Source organism: Trichosurus vulpecula, chromosome 4, assembly GCF_011100635.1.
Source record: "Trichosurus vulpecula isolate mTriVul1 chromosome 4, mTriVul1.pri, whole genome shotgun sequence".
In the NCBI taxonomy this organism is placed as follows: domain Eukaryota; kingdom Metazoa; phylum Chordata; class Mammalia; order Diprotodontia; family Phalangeridae; genus Trichosurus; species Trichosurus vulpecula.
In genome coordinates, this window is record NC_050576.1 from 3147775 (window position 1) to 3165574 (window position 17800).

General features: G+C 38.7%; 1 protein-coding gene across 1 annotated transcript in view; it reads left to right on the plus strand.

Moving 5' to 3' along the window:
- Positions 1–17800, plus strand: part of SLC44A5 (solute carrier family 44 member 5) — a 144331-nt gene that overhangs the window by 46132 nt on the left and 80399 nt on the right. Inside the window, exons 9-12 of the mRNA XM_036754157.1 lie at positions 226–354; positions 2545–2605; positions 3963–4083; positions 6041–6106. Coding sequence (XP_036610052.1) covers positions 226–354; positions 2545–2605; positions 3963–4083; positions 6041–6106 — 377 coding nt within the window. The remainder of the gene's footprint in view (positions 1–225; positions 355–2544; positions 2606–3962; positions 4084–6040; positions 6107–17800) is intronic.

The window sequence follows — 17800 nt, forward strand, 5'->3', positions numbered from 1 at the left end:
CCAGCTCTAAAGCTCTGGGCCTTGTGCTCGTCAAGATTCCTTTCAGCTTTGGATCCCCACAAGATTGGTTCAAGGGCTGCTGGTAGAAAAAGGGCTTTTGCGAGTAGCTGTGAAAGGAACAGCCCGCTGTTTTCCTTGGGACACTCTTGGATTTGCAGTCTTGATTAGAGAACTTGTTTCTCCCCCTTGAGCTTATATCTCCGTGCCTTTCTTTCCTTTCTATAGCTCTGTGTCTCCATGTGCCCGGACAGGCTTTTAACCTTCATAGACGTGCAAAATAAGCATCAAACTGATCAAAACCTCTGGGAATACTATCGACAGTACTGCAAGCCTGGCTTTAATGACCCCTTAAAGGTAAGGAGGGACCTAATCCAAAAACACTAAGGCGGTTTAACTTGTTATTGAGCATGGCTTCTTTGCTTTTGTCAAGAGCTAAGTCTTCATATTTGTCGTTGTTCAGTCATTTCATTCACATCCAACCCTTTGGTGACCCCATTTGGATTTTCTTGGCAAGGGTACTGAGTGGTTTGCCATTTCTTTTTCCAGTTTACTTTATAGATGAGGAAACTGAGGCAAACAGGGTTAAGCGAATTTCCCAGGGTCACACAACCAGTAAATATCTAAGGCCAGATTTGAACTTGGGAAGATGAGTCTTCCTGACTCCAGCCCAGGCACTCTGTGCACTATGGTGCCACCTAGACGCCCTAAGTCTTCATAATTCAACCCCAGACATTGCAGAGATTATTGAGAATGCAATGGATCAAAGACATGGCCAGCTCCCTGTAGTTATTGCAGGTTTGGGTACAGCGGATGGTAGCTCCATCTGGAGCAGTGGCTACTTTTGATTTTTCTAGCTCTGTAAACAGCTAGGTTAACGTTTGCCTTAGTTAGCAGGACTTTTGTGGTAGTGAAAACTGGGAATAAAATGGGTGCTTATTGATTGGGGAATGACTGAACAAATTGTGGCTTTTGAATGTGATAGAATATTAGTGTAGTTCAAGAAACAATGACTCATATAAGAGAAACACAGAAAGATGTCCTGATGAAGAATGAAGGAGAACCAAGAGGACTGTGTACAAAGTGACTACAGTAATCTATATGCAAAGAACATGGAAATGAAGCTAGGTACTTTTATTAGTCTTGTCCCTGGAAAAGAAATATGAAAATGAATTTCCTCCTTTTCTTGGAGAAATGGGGGGGGTTATACTTTAAAGTAAGTAAATAAATGGATGAATAAAAAATAAAACAAGCATTCCCAGAACATGAAACTGTAAATCTGTTATGTACAACTTACATTAACTTATAACATAACCAAGTTATCATGTGGCTTTCTTTATTTCCCTCCCTCCTCTCCAACCCTAAAGATGGTTACCGTTAGACACAAATATGTGTGTGTATGTATATGTGTTTGAACAATCTGGCTAGCAGCTTCTGTGGGGGTATAAGATTCACCCACAGCCAGCACCCAGAAAGCTGCCAACTGCACAGGTTCTTCTGATCTGCTTAATTAAGGAAAGCAAGGTGAAGGGGTTGACAAGCTTACTTTTAATTCAGCATTCAAATATCATTCAGTTAGCTCAGGGAAAAAAGCCAGCACCCTGAACTTCAAAACAAAATGCAAACAAATTACAAACATCAACAGACTTTGTCTGATTCAATCCCAACACATAGTTACCAGAGTTCAACAAAATCTCAACATCCAGGTTTACAACCTGGAGGGCTCCTTAGCTACAGCTGCCTGGAGTCTCCTCATCAACACCATCTCCAGAGCCCCGCACAAATGGCTCTGTCCTCCCTTCTTAGAGGGCTTCAGACGTCATCAAACATCATCTGAATCACCAGAGCTCAGGCTCTGGTGATTGGTTCTTGAGTTGACCTCTCCCCTTAGGACCCTGGGAGGTTCACATCCACATGGATTATGTTAACACGTAATGGGATTTGGGCCTGGGGCTTAGCACCTAGTAAAGCTCACTGAGATAAATTGAGTCACTCAAAGAAAACAAAGGCCATTCTGGTTACAATATGTATCTATATGTGTATATATGTGTGCAAGTATATATATGTGTGTATATGTGTGTGTGTAAAACTATATTACACACACTTCTATTTCTCAGCTTTTTTCTGTAGATGCAGATAGTGTCTTTCTTCATAGATCCATTGTAGTTAACAGTTAAAATGATTTTAGTCATTCAAAGTTCTTCTTAAAACAGTATTGCTGTTTCTGTATACAACGTTCTCTTGGTTCTGCTTGTTTCACTCTTCATTATGTCGTGCAAGTCTATGTTTTTCTATGATTGTTGAGCTCATCATTTCTTATAATATACCACAACTCATTCAGCTGTTCCTCAACTGAGAGGCATCCCTACAACTTGTTATGGATTATTAAAGGAAGTAACTTAGATAATGAGTCCATTGTGATGTTTGTTTTTTAAATAGGAACAGATTTTAAAATTTTATTTGGAAAAACATTTTGTTTCTGCATTAAGGATAAAATAGCTTGCACCCTGTCCACTAAATACTGCCCATTGCTTCTCCTGATTTCAGCCTGCATTAGAAGTTTTTCAGAATGAAGATTGCCCACCAGTGATTTTTCCCAGCCAATCTTGTGAGTTTTTTGTATTTTATCTTAAATTCAGACTTTATGATTTAGACACAGTCTCTACGCAGTCAAAACATGTTTAAAAATTTTAAAAAATCATGCCATTTATTTGGTGTCATTTGGTACATATGTATCTGAACAAATGATTGCTTCAAAATCCACTTTAAAAAATGGATTCAACACATTCAACTTACAGATAAGGTAAGTAGGTGCAGAGGGGTTTAGTCACTTGTCCAGGTCACAGTACCAGAATAAGAATCCAAACCCAAATCAAGTGCATCATTGGAAAAGCCATCCACATTGAGTGAGGCCCTTATGGATGAGTCCCATGAGCTGGGTGGGCATGGAGAAACTGGAATCAGAATCTCTAGCAGGAACACCCATATGATTCAGCTCACAGATCCATTGCAACACCATCTCTGGGGGGCAGATTGGTCGGGAAGGACATAACAAAGGCCTATGAATTTTTCTTTATTACCATCGATCAATTTTTGTAAAGGCCAATTTCATCCCCACTTGATCACCTGCTAATTTGTAAGGATGAGTTCATTTGTGGCATTTCTCAGCATGGACCTATCAGAATCAATGCATTGGGATCTGATCTTTCTCACCTTCTAATAAAGAGGGAGGGGGAAGCAGTGGTTCTGTTCCATTTGTTAGGAGTTCAAAGGTCACAGAATCACAGCTTCTAAGTTGGAAGCTACGTCTGAGGTCATCTCCTTCTTCCAGTACCAGGCCAAGGGGATTGTTCAATTAGAACTGGCATTGACGAAATCAGATTCTGATAAAACTCTCCTCAGTGTCACTTACACCTCTTCTTGTGGCTTTAGAATTTCTAGTCTAAACCCATAAAAGGGAAAGACAAATAATTGACATCAAAAAGACCACCCCAGTTGCTTTAGTTGCCCAAATGTGAACTTGGCTCCAATTTCATTATGAAGCTTTAATTTTCAAGGGTTGGTTGAATGAGCATTTTTTCCCTAAGATAAAAATATATTTCCCCTCCTAAAATCCAACCTGATATGGTTATTAGAGTATATTCATAATGGGCAATACATACTATTTCCATTTTTCTTCCTGCGTCATGCCTTGTGTTCAACATGAGCCACTGAACTGTATGGTTGCAAAATACCCAGCAGGTTGCAGATCTGCTTTCTCCTTCAGCTTTAGGACCATCAGGCCATGTTCCTATCATCAAGTAATAGGCAGTTAGCTGTCTGCGTTGGGTAATTTATGGACCATCTGGCAAGAACTGAAAGATAAATATCATAAGGCTTCAGTATGGGGGGGTGCATGATAAGGGATCTTTGTGTGGGGGGTGGGCAGAATAGTGACTACGATGATTTTAATTTACTTTTAACAGTTCTCAAGAGATGTTTCCCTGACTTGAGTGCTATCCATGGCACTGTGGCCCTAAACAAGACAGTGTTCTTTAATGGAATCGGAACTTCAATGAATATCACTGACTTCCAGAAAGCTGTTAAGTATGTTTGTTTGTCTCCTCAGTTTCTGTTTGGATGGGACTTTTAGATCAGAGCCCCAGACTACGGCTGGGGCTTCTTGGAAGATAAGGGTGGGGGAGGTAAAAGAATTTGTTATTCTTTCCCTGTAACTTCATTGTCAACCAGAATTGAGTAATGGGTACAGGCTTACCAAATCTCTACGTAAAGACAGAGAAAGAAAGTTCATTTAAGAGTAAGGAAAATCACCCAAATGTTTGTGAAATTGGGAACTGACTCATATGGAAGAAGTAGCAAGGAGAACCTATTGCTTCCATCATCACTCATTGTTTTAGGGTTTGGTTCATGGTCAAATCCTATGGTCTCATTGGGGTTGAGAATGCTGATGTGGAAACATCTTCCACTGATGGACATAGGCAACTCATCTGTGCTTTCTAGTCTTAGAGACTTGCCTGGGGGCAATGAGTAGGTTGTTGGTTTCTCTCTGGGTAAATGGTTGGTATGTGTCAGAGGCAAGATTTGAACCTGGGTGACCCTGACTCCAAAGCTGGTCCTCTATTCAGTCCAGTAGGCTACTTCTCTCCAAAATGAATCTCATGAATAGACTTAAAACCTTCATTCCCAGATTATTTTTAATGACTACAGCAACTAATTAAAATGTGGGGAGAGAGGGAGAGACAGAGAGACACACAAAGACAGAGATAGACAATGAGAGCAAGAGAGATAGAGACAGAGAGTGAGAGCTAGGCTGCCCATTAAAGTGATGTTTCTGTGTGGTTTTGTACCCCTCTAGTGCCCTAGGCTGTGCATGGCACTGTGCCACCTGTTATCATTGAGTGTGCCATCTTGTATGCATACTCATGGCCCAGGGTTTCTGAATTCAAATGTGGAATTGAAAGGTTTTTCAAATACTTTTGGAGACATTTCTGTTTGTCTCCTTGAAAACTGGCAGGGATTCACTTAGAAGAGACGCATCATGCAAAGTGGAAAGTGCTGGGATTTGGAGCCAAAGGCCCTGGTTTCCAACATCAGCTCAGCCATTTGCTGTCTGAGTGACCTTGGATGTCTCCCTTAGTCTTTTAGTGCCTTACTTTGCTGATCTGTAAAATGAGGAGTTTGGGTTCAAGGTCTTCTAAGGTTGCCCCCCCCCCCAGGTCTAAACCTTGATCCTGGGAAGAGAGAAAACCTTATTATAGTTTTGTGAAAACAAGTTAGAAAAAAATGAACTCACAGGTTTTTGGAAGTTCTAATGTGAACACCAGACACACAGTATTCACAGTTTCCTGGTTCTCTGTACTTAAAATGTTAATAAAAAGTACCATTAGAGAAGGAAATCAGGCATATACTTCAGGGTTGACTTAAATGGGGAAATCAGGGTAGTTCTAGGGCCCAAAAGTAACCCTAGCCCCAAAGTCCATTGGTATAGGATACTCTCCTTAGGGGTGGGACGTTGGTATCCATCCGTAAGTAAAGTGTCCCATACCAGTGAGCTTGAGGACTGGGGCTAGACACATAGAAGCCACTTTTAACCTTGCCTGAATCTAGCTGACCATCTCCCTGCGGTTATTTTGGCATCCAAGCATTATCATAGGAGTCACCCCCAAATGGGTGGGAATTAAGACCAGTATTGACTTTTGACCATGTGGATTCAGTGAGTTCCAAGCAGACCTCCCCTGATTTCCTTTTCTGTGGTGCTGATTATGTCTCCCAGAACATGGTGTGCACTATTAAAATTGCGTTTGCCCAACTTTCTTGGGAGGGACGCTTTATTCCACGATGCATCCGAGTCTGCAGGTTTACCAAGAAGGAGACGCTGCATAGATTTCTGTGCTAGCACCAAATATCACCAAGAGAAGGTCTTTCGAAAGAAGCATTGAAAAAGCAGCTTGTGAAATATTTTAATTGTATTAGTGGCATTTCTTTCTAGAGCAAGCCATAAAGCTGATTTTTAAAAATCTTCTCTCTTCTCCTTTTGATTCAGTGGTACGAGAACAATTGGCTTGAAAGTTTTTGAAGATTTTGTAAATTCTTGGCATTGGATTCTCACGTAAGTGATTCCATGTCTGTCTCTCCCTCATCTACTCCAGTCTCTGTTTGATGCAGTGACTTGGCATTTCTGTCTGTCTTTCTAAAGTCACTCATGGCCTACTGCTCTCATTTTCAGTGGACACTTTGCCAATTACATGAACAGGACTCAAAGTTCAAGTCCTGGGCACACATGGGTAAGACACTTAGAAATGTGGACAGGCCTGGTACATGGTTACAGCAATTTCTTATAACAATATTTTATGGGTCTACAGTTTTATTAGTGGTATGATTTATTTAGGTCACAATTTCTCCATGATTTAGTAAATGGTCTTAAAGAATTGCTCTGGCCAAAAAATGTGAGCATCTTATGACCAAATAAATTTAATTAAATAAACATTCATTTAGATGCCTGCTCTCTACAAGGTACTGTGCTAGGTGCCGGGGGTACAAAGACCAAATGGACACAGTACCTGCCCTCAAAGTGCTTCCATTCTACAACAGAGAGATTGATGCTAACCCTGACCTGTGTTATCTTTGGCAAACTATTTAACTTCCTTGGGCCTAATAAAGATCTTAGAGTAGGTGGCCTCTGAGGTCATGCTCTTCCAACTCTAACCCTATGAACATTTCTGCAATATGCAAATACAATGTAAGTTGAGAAATAGAGAGAACTAACAACTAGATGCATCAGGAAGGGCTTTCTCTGGGAGGTCCCATGGAAACCACAAAGCTATTTGTTATTCTACCCTCCATCATCCTCGTGTGGCCTGGTGCTCCGTCCCTAGACTCAGGGCCTTGGGCTGTTGGCCTGCATATGGTCTGTGATATAAGTGAAACAAGGCTTTCTCATTGAACTGTTTTGTCCTTCATCTAACACTAAGGTTAGGGAAACTCAACCAGAGCTTAGCTTGGTGCCTGGCATATAGTAGGCTCTTAACAAATGTCAATTGATTGATTGAACTGGAGATATTCTCAAAGCCAACTAGTATTGCTTTGTGTATAATTCATTAATATTTGCCCACTTAGTAAGCCTTACTCAATAGCAGGCTTAGCTGTATATCAGGGACCACAAAATATCTTGCTCCTTTCTGCAGAAGAACCCATGCTGCTGCCTTGACTTCCTCTCCTTCCTAACAGAGCTCTTTTTTAAGGCAGCCCTGATGTAAATGGAATAATACAGCCCAGCTGCCCCAGAAAATGATGGACAATAAAATTACAAAAGGGGAGAGGGCAGAAATGCCCCTGTGAACCCCAAGTCTCTGTGGTAATTCCTAGCACAAATAGGAGAAATACTGCCCAGATGCTGTGGGGGAGAGAAAGCAAACTAGACTCATTCACCACTGTCCTTGTATCAGGTTCAAGGAAGCCTTGTTTGAACATGCTAAGAGCCAAGTGTGGGAAGGCAGGTATTGTAAAACTCAGATGCACAAAAAGACATTTCAGAGAAGGAGAAGAAAGAGAAATTTTTTCTGGCCCAAGGTGTGTTTTTTTAATTGAAGCCATATTCATAAGACCAAGGCTCCAGGATCATCTCTCAGCATGCTAGAGAGCTGGTTCCATGGAGAGAAGGTGATGAGTGCCATCTGCTGGCGAGTGGCAAAACTGTGGAAGCCAGCAATAAAGGAGAGCTTCATGAAGTTGAGGGGACTTTGATGGTGCCAGGAACTTGTGCAGGGGTAGGGCTTAGAGAAGCTTCTACAAACTTCTGGGAATTGAAGGGAGCTACAGAAAAATGAGGACAACACAGGGCTTGAATCAATGACTCTTAAAAGAGAGCTGTGAGGGCTTAGCTCCTCCCCACAACCCCTACCTAAGGGTTGTTGACATTGTAAGTCATGGTAGATGTACAGAATACAGGGGGACTAAAGTCCATTGAGTATGTATATGGGAGGTCATAACTCTCATTAGACTTGGAAGTAAAGCCTTTCTGCGGTCTTTGATTTGCAAAGAAAACCGTTATATGATTTGAGCTTTGTGAACCTCAGTAATGTCCACCTTTGGGGAAAGACCAGATGCTGATATACCTGGATTCTACCTGGGTGGACATAACAATGTAGAAGGGTGAGAGGTTAGAAAAGATGTTCAAACTTTTCGTGTGAAGAAGGCATCTCTAATATCAGAGTCACGACTGGGAATTGTTAGGACGTAGCCAGAAACAGATTAGCTGCCTAATTGATTGCTTCATTGGGTTGGAGGCAACTTCTAGGGTTACTTTCTAGGAAGCTCCATTTTAAGAATTTCTGGTGTGCTCTGGTCAAATTTGGCCCTTTTCATTTAGAGGGAAAAGAGAGATTGCAATTAAACAATTGAAAAGAAGTTATTAAACACCTGGTAGATGCTAGGCGGTCATGATACAAAAGCAAAAACAAAACAAAACCCATTCTGTGGGGATGGGGGTAAGGAACAATGCACACACATTGAAATAAACCCCAAAGGAGGCTGAGTCAGTTTGGAGGAGCTAGAGGAAGCAATGCCAAGCTCCCTATTATCCTTTCCTCACAATGATCTAGAGAATGCATCAAAAGAAATTGTTTGGAAAAGCTGAGCAAAAGCCACAGTGAGCCATTTTTTCCAGCCCAAAGTGGCTAAGGGAGAAACAGAAGTCTATGTACACTGAAGTCAGGGTCTGGCCAGGAATGTATCCAAGGCATAAAGCATTCCAACACCCAAAGGCTGAGAGAGAATTGAGACAGAGCACTAGGGCAGAAAGCACCTAGGCAGAAGAAGCTCCCAAGGATCCCAGTGCTAGTGCTGGGCGCAGGAATGGGTACCTTCTGGCAGCTCTATTGCTCACTGTCCATTGTGGTCACAGATATAGGGATAAAAGGAGTGTCTGCAAGCACAGATTCTAGCTGTTAACTGAATCAGCAACAAGTTTCGAAAACATAGCTGTGTGGCTCAGACCCCAGGAACAGAGCAGTGACTCAATTCTAGCCTTTAGCTCAGTGCATACACCTGTAGTGGAACAACCAGGGAAGAGTCCTAGCCCAAAGGGGAGCCAAAAATTGAATCGTTCTGAGCCTGCTTAGCCTCCCAGTGGTCTACTAAACAGCAGAAGTCTGTGGAAACTCCCAAAGATGGAAAAGCTGATGGACTCAAACCTGTGTCATGAACTTGCAGAGATCAGAAAGGAGGGCAGTGAACAGATTTCTCTTGAGTCATATCAGTTAGGGAATACTGAAAACTTTTGGACTGCAAGGCTGAGCTATAAAGTCAGCAGAAGGACACAAAATAACAGAAACTCAACCAGCCACCCCTCACTAGAATTGATCAGAGCCCAGCATGAACATAAAGTCCAAAATCAAGAACTGGATTGGAAAAATGAACAAACAAAAAAGAATCCCACCATAAAGAGCTACTATGGTGACAGAAAACCTCAAGCAGAAAGAAGAGAATGACTTGAAAATATCTACAAAGGCTCAAAGAAAAAAAATGCAGCTTGGACACAGGCACAACAAGAATTTGTAGAAGACTTAATGCAAGAGTTTTAAAAAGAGCTAGAAATTATTTTAAAAACCAATGATGAGCAGAGAAACAAATGGTAAAAGAGGAAAGGGTTGGGGAAAAATGATATGAAAATAGAGTTATAACAGCTTAGAAAAAGAGGTACACCACTTTACTGAAAAAAATAATTCCTCAAAAATTAGAATTGGCACAATCGAAACTAGTGACTCCATGGGACATCAAAAAATAATGAAATCGAAAGTCTGAGAAAAATAGAAAAAAATGAGAAACATCTCAGGAAAAAATTAAACCTGGAAAACAGATCAAGGGGAGACAATATAAGAATCATTGAACTAGATAAAAGCTATGAACAAAAGAGAGCCTAGACATCATATTTAAAAAAATCATAAGGGAGCAAAATAGAAATTGAAATAATCCGCTGGTCACCTATGGAAAGAAATCCCAAAATGAAAACTCCTTGGAACCAAATATAGCCAAAATCAAAAGTTCATAGGTGAAGGGGAAAATATTGTTAACAGCTGGAAAGAGAGAATTCAAGTACTGAGGGGCCACAGTCAGGACCATAGAAGATTTAGTAGCCATCATAGAAAGAAGCAGAGAGCTTGGAATACAATATGCCAGAAGGCAAAAGATCTAGGCTTAAAACCAAGATTAACCTACCTGGCAAAGCAGTGTACAGGGGAAAACTAGACTTTTAATGAAATAAAAGACTTTTAAGCATTCCTGAAGAGAAGACCAGAGCTGAGTAGAAAATTTAACCATACAAAAACTGGAGTCAGAAGGATCATAAAAAGGTAAACGTAAGGGAGAAACCACAAGAGACTAAAAAAGGTAAAACTGTTTACATACGTATTCGGGTAGCTGATGCATGTAAGCCCTCAGAACTTTATCATTACCAGGAGTCTTAGAGGAAGTCTAATTAAACAGAAATAAAAATAAAAAATATGTTTTGAAGATCTTGACAGAAAAATGAAAAGAGTGAGAAATAGAAATGCACTGGGAGAGGGGGGAAGGGAGAGGGAGAATGAAGAAAAATTATTTCATAGAAATGCAATGCTCAGGAAGGAGTTTATAAAGTGTTGAGGAATGGGCAACAGTTGAATCTCATTCTCATCTGAACTGGTCAAAAGAGGAAAGAATGCACATACAGTTGGTTAAAGGGGGTGGACAGATGGGAGGGAAGGGAGTAAGCATTTACGTAGTGCCTCCTACATGCCAAGTACTGTGCTAAACACTTTATAAATATTACCTCATTTAATTCTTACCACAACCCTGTGAGGTAAGTGCTGTTATCATCCTCATTTTCCAAGTGAGGAAATTGAGGCAAACAAATGTTAAGTGATTTGTCCAGGGTCACACAACTAGTAAGTATCTAAGGCTAGATTTGAACTCAGATCTTCCTGACTCCAGACCCACACACTATCTACTGCAAAACCTAGCTGCCTCTATAGAAGATACAAAAATAGGAGAGAAGAGGGTTCAGGGGAAAAGAGATGAGGAATAAAAAGGGTAGATCAAGGAAGGCAGTAATCAGTAGTAAAACAGACTCTTAAAAATGAGGAAGAGAAAAAGAGTAGGAAAACTATGGGATGGAGATAAGATGGAGAAAAATACACAGCAATAAAAGCTATAAATGTAAATGGGATGAAATCACTCATAAAACATAAGAAGATAGCAGAATAGACAAGAAATCAGAATCCAACATATTGTTTACAAGATATACATTTGAACCAAAAAGATATGCACAGAGTTAAAATAAGGGACTAGAGCAAAAGCTATTGTTTCTGCTGAAGCAAAAAAGGATCGGGGTAGCAATCATAATCTCAGAGAAGCAAAAGCAGAAGTAGTCGTAACTAAAAGAGATAAATCAAGAAATTATATTTCACTAAAAGATATGCTAGACTTAATATCAGTACTACATATACCAAATTTGGATAGCATTGAAATTCTTATAGGAAAATTAAATGTTACACTGGAAAATAGATGATGAAACTATAATGGCTTGGGGTGGGGAGAGAGGATCTCAGTTTATCCTTCTTAAATATGGACAAATTTAATCCAAAAATAAACTTAAAAGGACTTGAATAGAATTATAGAAAAGCTAAATATGTTAGACCTTTGAAGAGTATTGAAAGGGAAGAGAAAAGAATACACCTATTTCTTAGCTGTGTAAGACACCTTCTCAAAACTTGACCATGTATTAGGGCATGAAAACCTCACAAAAATATAAAAAAGCAAAAATATTAAATGCCTCTTTTACTGATAATAATGAAATAAAAATCAAATCTGTTTAAGGCCTTTGAGCATAGCTTAAAAACTAGTTGGAAACTGAATAACTTAATCCTAAAGAATGAGTGAGTTGAAAAACAAATTATATAAAAAGTCAATAATTTCATTTAAAATTTTAACAACAATGAGACACCATACCAAATTTTGTGGGATACAGCCAAAACAGTACTTAGAGGAAAATTTATATCTTTAAACTCTTATAACAATACAAGAGAAAAAGACCAGATCCATAAATCGGACATGCAATTACAAAAAAACCCTAAAATTTAAGCAAATTAAAAACCTTCAATTAAACATTAAAATAGAAATCCTAAAAATCAAAGGAAATATTAAGAAAATTGAAAGAAAAAAAAACACTAAGCCAATAAATAAAACTAAGTTTTTAAAGAAAGTAGATAAAAAAACCTAAATGAACTAATTTGATTTGGAAAAAAAGATGAAAACCCAATCAACAGTGTCAAAAATGAAAAAGGTGAATTCACAATGAATGAAGAAATAAAATCAATTATTAGGAATGAGTCCACTCTATGATATACCAATAAAAATGGCCATCTAAATGAAATGGATGAATATTTATAAAAAATATAAATTATCCAAATAAATGGACCAAGAAACAGAATGCTTAAACAATCCTATCTTAGAAAAAAGAGATTGGCCAAACCATGAATGAATTCCCAAATAGAAAAAAAACCCAGGACCAGATGAATTTACAAGCAAATTTTACCAAACATATCAAGAAAAATTAATCCCAACACTACATAAACTGTTCAGGAAAAGAAACAGATAAAAATCAAGCATTCCTGATGAAAAGATGAATAGAAAATTTGATCTTCAAATACAAGACTTGAGAAGCATAAAAAGGTAAACATGAAAAAATTCATGAAAGAATCAATAAGTGTAAAACGTTTACATTCCAATATGGGATGATGATTTTTAACTCCTAAGAACTTTATCATCATGGGAGAAGTTAGAAGGATTATACTTAGACAAAGGGCATGAGTGTGAGATGACTATGGTGAGATAATTTCAAAAAAATAAAATTAAGGGGTCAGAAAGAGGGATACACTGGGAGAAAGGGGAAGGAAGAGTACGAATATATCACATAATTGGTTGATTGCTGTTCTTCATACTCTTAAGAGGACCAAAATGATATCACTATGTTGGAGTGAAGGCACAGTGTGACTGATTGGCTGATCAGACCAATACAAGCTTGGAATGCTTTACAACAAGTTGGGCACAAATAGTTCATGTGAACATTTGCAGTGGAGGTTTCTCTAAATTTGCTCATCTCACATTTCTTTTGAGCTACTTCAGTTCTGTTTTGCTCAGAGCACAGTGCTCTTTGATGTGGGTATGCCATGCTGAGCAGTCTTGTGTGAGTGTCTCCCATGCTTCACAATAAATTCCACAGTTCTTCAGAAACACTTTGAGAGTGTCCTGGTATCACTTTTTCTGACCTCTATGTGAATATCTGCCTTTTCTGAATTTACTGTATTATTACTATTAGCATAAAAATTAATTTCTTCTGCCTTCCTACTGAGCCAAGCATCCTGCATCTCTCTAAGCTTCATTTACCATTTACTTTCATTGGAGTTAAATGCTGCCTTCTTAGAGATGGATGAATTATCCTGCTGGCAAAACCTATGGAGTTCTCATTTTTCCTTTAGCAGCTTTTGAATTTCCCCATATTTTTTTCAAACTAATCTTGATATTTGTGAGTGTTCTGGCCCAGATGAATAAATGCAGTGCTGTACATCCTATCTCTGAAAGCTGCCTACTCCTTTTCTTCTCCACTGTTGCCAAATTTTGGCTCAGCTTTCCCTCCAAATTAGCTATAAACTGTTTACACTTGGAGAAGCACTCTAATCTGTTGACATTAAGTTTTCTGATAGTCATCTTGCTTTTGGTCCACCACTTCTGTTGATTGTGAATGTTTAGCTTGAGGAGGATAAGTCTATGATGAGTCCAGCACTCTGCATCACACATCCCCTTCGTTACTTTCGCATCCTGTCTGTCTCTTATCCTTACAGTGATGCAATCTATTCAATGCCAATGTTTGATGCAAGGGTATGTTCATGAAGTTTTATTGTATTTAGGTAAGCAGAAGACAGATATTGGTGATAAGATGGTCATACAATGCAAAAGTCTTTAATAGTAAGTTACTTTTGCTGTTGCTTTCTCCAATTCTATTCCTCCCAAGCACTTCCTGCCACGTCTAGTAATCTGTGCCTACTTTAGCATCGAAGTCATTCACAATTTCAAGCTTGTCTTTGTTTGGCCTATTGATGATATGGGTCTCCAGATCTTTATAAAATTTTTTCTTTGACCTCATCAGGATTCATTACAGTTGGAGCATACTCTCTCTCTCTCTCTCTCTCTCTCTCTCTCTCTCTCTGTCTATCTATCTGTCTATATGGTGGCATGGTACTTTCCTACCACAGGCAATTTCATTGTCATGAGTCTGTCATCCAGACATTTGGGGAGTCATACAAGTTTGTTGACTAGTTTGGTTTTAATTGTGAAACATATGCTAACTTTGCAGTGTTCCCCATCACTGCAGCCACTCCGAAAAATGTATATCCGGTTCTGACTTCAGTAAGCTGGCCTTCATTTATACCAGCCTTGTTTCACTCAGGGCTGCTATTTATATGTAATACCTGCTGAGTTCTCTCACAATAAGGGGTGTTCATCTCTCAGGTCTACTGGATTTCTAATTGTCCATACATGTGCACACATTCCATGTGCCAATGGTGAATGGAATCATCTTCACAAAAGCTTTTGCACATTTTTTCTCTTTTTACCACAGGTTAGGATCCCCACCTGCAGTCTAGGGTTAGGTTAGGTGAAACAGACAATTTTTAGGGCATTTTTTCTAGCCTCTTCCTCATGCCAAGAGGTGAGCAGTGCAATCCTTAAAAAAGACTGCTCAGACACCAGGGGACTATCCAAATCTTCCTCATGCCAAGAGGTGAGCAGTGCAATCCTTAAAAAGGACTGCTCAGACACCAGGGGACTATCCAAATCCCCCTGCTTCTTCAGTTTAGTGAGAAGATGACCCAATGGCCTGAGCTTCCTGTGCTCAGGGTTGTGGTTATAGCTCCCAGTGTATCCACCCCAATTGCATCATCATTTGCCCATTTCCACAGGACTTTGCAGTAGGTAAAAATGTTAAAATGGTATGGGTGATGTCTTTTGACTCACAAATAATTTGAATTTAAGTGAAGCACTATTGTACAAAGTCATCTCCCTCGCTGTCTCTTCCAGAGTCATTAGAATCCAGTAGCAAGAAAAAAGTCAAGACAACTGGTGATGGCCTGGGATGTAGTGGATGACCTTCAATGTTGAACCAAGCTCTAAACATTTCACAGTACCTGCTTGAACAAATTGTTCATATCCATCCATTCTACCAGGGGAAGTCTTCATGTTTGGGGTAGATATCCCCTTAACTTACTGACAGGTCTGAGGTTCATCAATTACCCTCAACCTGGTTTAGCCTGTCTGCCAAAACAGTTTACTGGAGTATGGCTGCTACATATGCTACAGATTCTTGGAGCCACAGGTGAGAGTTGGGTGGCAAGTGAACATCAAAGGTATAATGCAGCCCTGAGAAGTTCTCAGCAGCCCTCACAAAAGAGCTACTAGTCTTCCCTGAACACCCACACACCCCAATATCTCATATCATAGAGGTGTGAAAAGAAGAGGGAGGAGAATATGGGGGGTTTGTGGTGGGTGATGCTTGAAACTTAATCTCATCAGAATTGGCTCAAAGAGAGAATAACATACATACTCAGTTGGGTATAAAAATCTAGCTTACCGTACAGGGAAGTAGGAGAAGAGGGACTGATGGAAGGGAGGAAAGATTAAGGGAGGTAGTGATTAGAAGCAAAACATATTTTTGAGGAGGAACAGGGCAAAAAGAGAGAAAGAGAATTAACAGAAAAATAAGATGGAGGGAAATGCAGAGTTAACAATCACAACTGTGAATGTAAATGGGATGATCTCACCCATGAGATGGCAGAGTGGATTAAAAACCAGAATCCAACAACATATTGTTTGCAAGAAACACACTTGAAACAGAGAGATACAGGAATTCATTATGCTTCATCTGAGGTTAAAAAACAAGGAGGGGTAGCAATTACGTTCTCAGATAAAGCAAAAACAAAGAAAAACAGACCTAATTAAAAGTGATAAACTATATTTTGCTAAAAGGTACTTTAGACTATGAAGTAATATCAATGCTAAACATATATGTGCTCAATGGCATAGCATCCAAATTCTTACAGGGAAAGTTAAATGAGTCATAAGAGGAAATAGACGGTAAAACTGTGCTAATGGGTGACCTCAACCTTCTCCTTTTGGAACTAGATAAATCTACCCATATAAACAAAAAAGAAGTGAAGGAAATGGAATAGAATTCTAGAAAAGTTAGATATGATGGACCTGTGGAGAAAATGCAATGGGAATAGAATACAGTAGATCTTTTTCTCAGCTATACATAGTACCTTCACAAGAATTGACCAAGTATTAGGGCATAATAACCTCAAAACCAAATGCAGAAAAGCAGAAATATTAAATGCATCCTTTTTAGACCCTCATGCAACAAAATTATATTCAATAAAGGGTCCATGCAAACATTGATTAAAAATTAATTGGAAACTAAAGAATGCAATCCTAAAGAGTGGGTCCAAAAACAAATAAAAAATAAATAATTGCATTAAAGAAAATAACAACAAAGAGACAACATACCAAAATTTATGGGATGCATCCAAAATAGTATGTAAGGGAAATTTTTTATCTCTAAATCTTACATCACTAAAATAAAAAAGAACAAATTAAAAATCTTCAATTAAACATTAAATTGGGAATCCTAAAAATTAAAGGAGAGATTAATAAAATTGAGAGTAAGAAAATCATTGAGCTAATAAATAAAACCAGGGGTTGGTTTTATGGGGGAAAAAGCAATAAAATAGATAAATCATTGGTTAACTTGATTTTTTAAAAAAAGAAGAAAACTGTGAGAAATTAATCTCTTATATTTAATAACTAATTATTATATTAAGACAAAAGTTTTTTGTGCTTTTCTACTTCCTCATCCAGAAATCAACCAGGGAGATCTCTATTAGAGATTTACTGAGGCCAAGATCTAATCAGACAGCAAAAGAAATTCTAAGTATGGGCTAATGGGTGTATTCCTGGTCATTGTGTTTGCTCAGACAGGTCTGGGGAAAGGTTGATTCTCCTTATTATCAAGACAGGTGATATGGAAATTGATGTCTCTTTGACCAAGATTTGAGTGACCTAAATCACATACCCCAAGATAGCCCACTTCCCATTTGATTAACCAATCAGGTGATTAGGCATTCCTCAGGAACACCTCCTCTTTGAAGGACACATAAACTGTGGACCTACCACAATTAGGAGGTCTTTGGTTTAAGAGAGATGCCCAATGACCATCCTTTTATTAATGACCTGTGGGCCTTATTAATAAAATGATTAAATTACTGAGAGACTATGTGTCTCAAACTCTTTAATCATCACAAAACCAAATTACCAGTATCAAAAATGAGAGAAAGTGAATTCACCATCATTGGAAATAAAAAAAAATTATTAGGAGCTGTTTTGCCCAATTATATACCAATAAATATGATAATCTAAGTGAGATAGATGAGTATTTACAAAAATATAAGTTGCCCAAATTAACAGAAGAGGAAAAGGAATACTTAAATAACCCTATCTTAGAAAAAGAAATTGATCAAACCATAAATGAATCCCCTAAGAAAAAGTTCTCAGGACCAGATGAATTCACAAATGAATTCTACCAAACATTTAAAGAACAATTAATTCAAGTACTATATAAACTATTGGAAAAATGGGCAAAGAAGAAGTCCTATCAAACTTCTTTTATGACATAACTATGATGCTGATACCAAAAACAGGAAGGGCAAAAACAGAAGAAGAA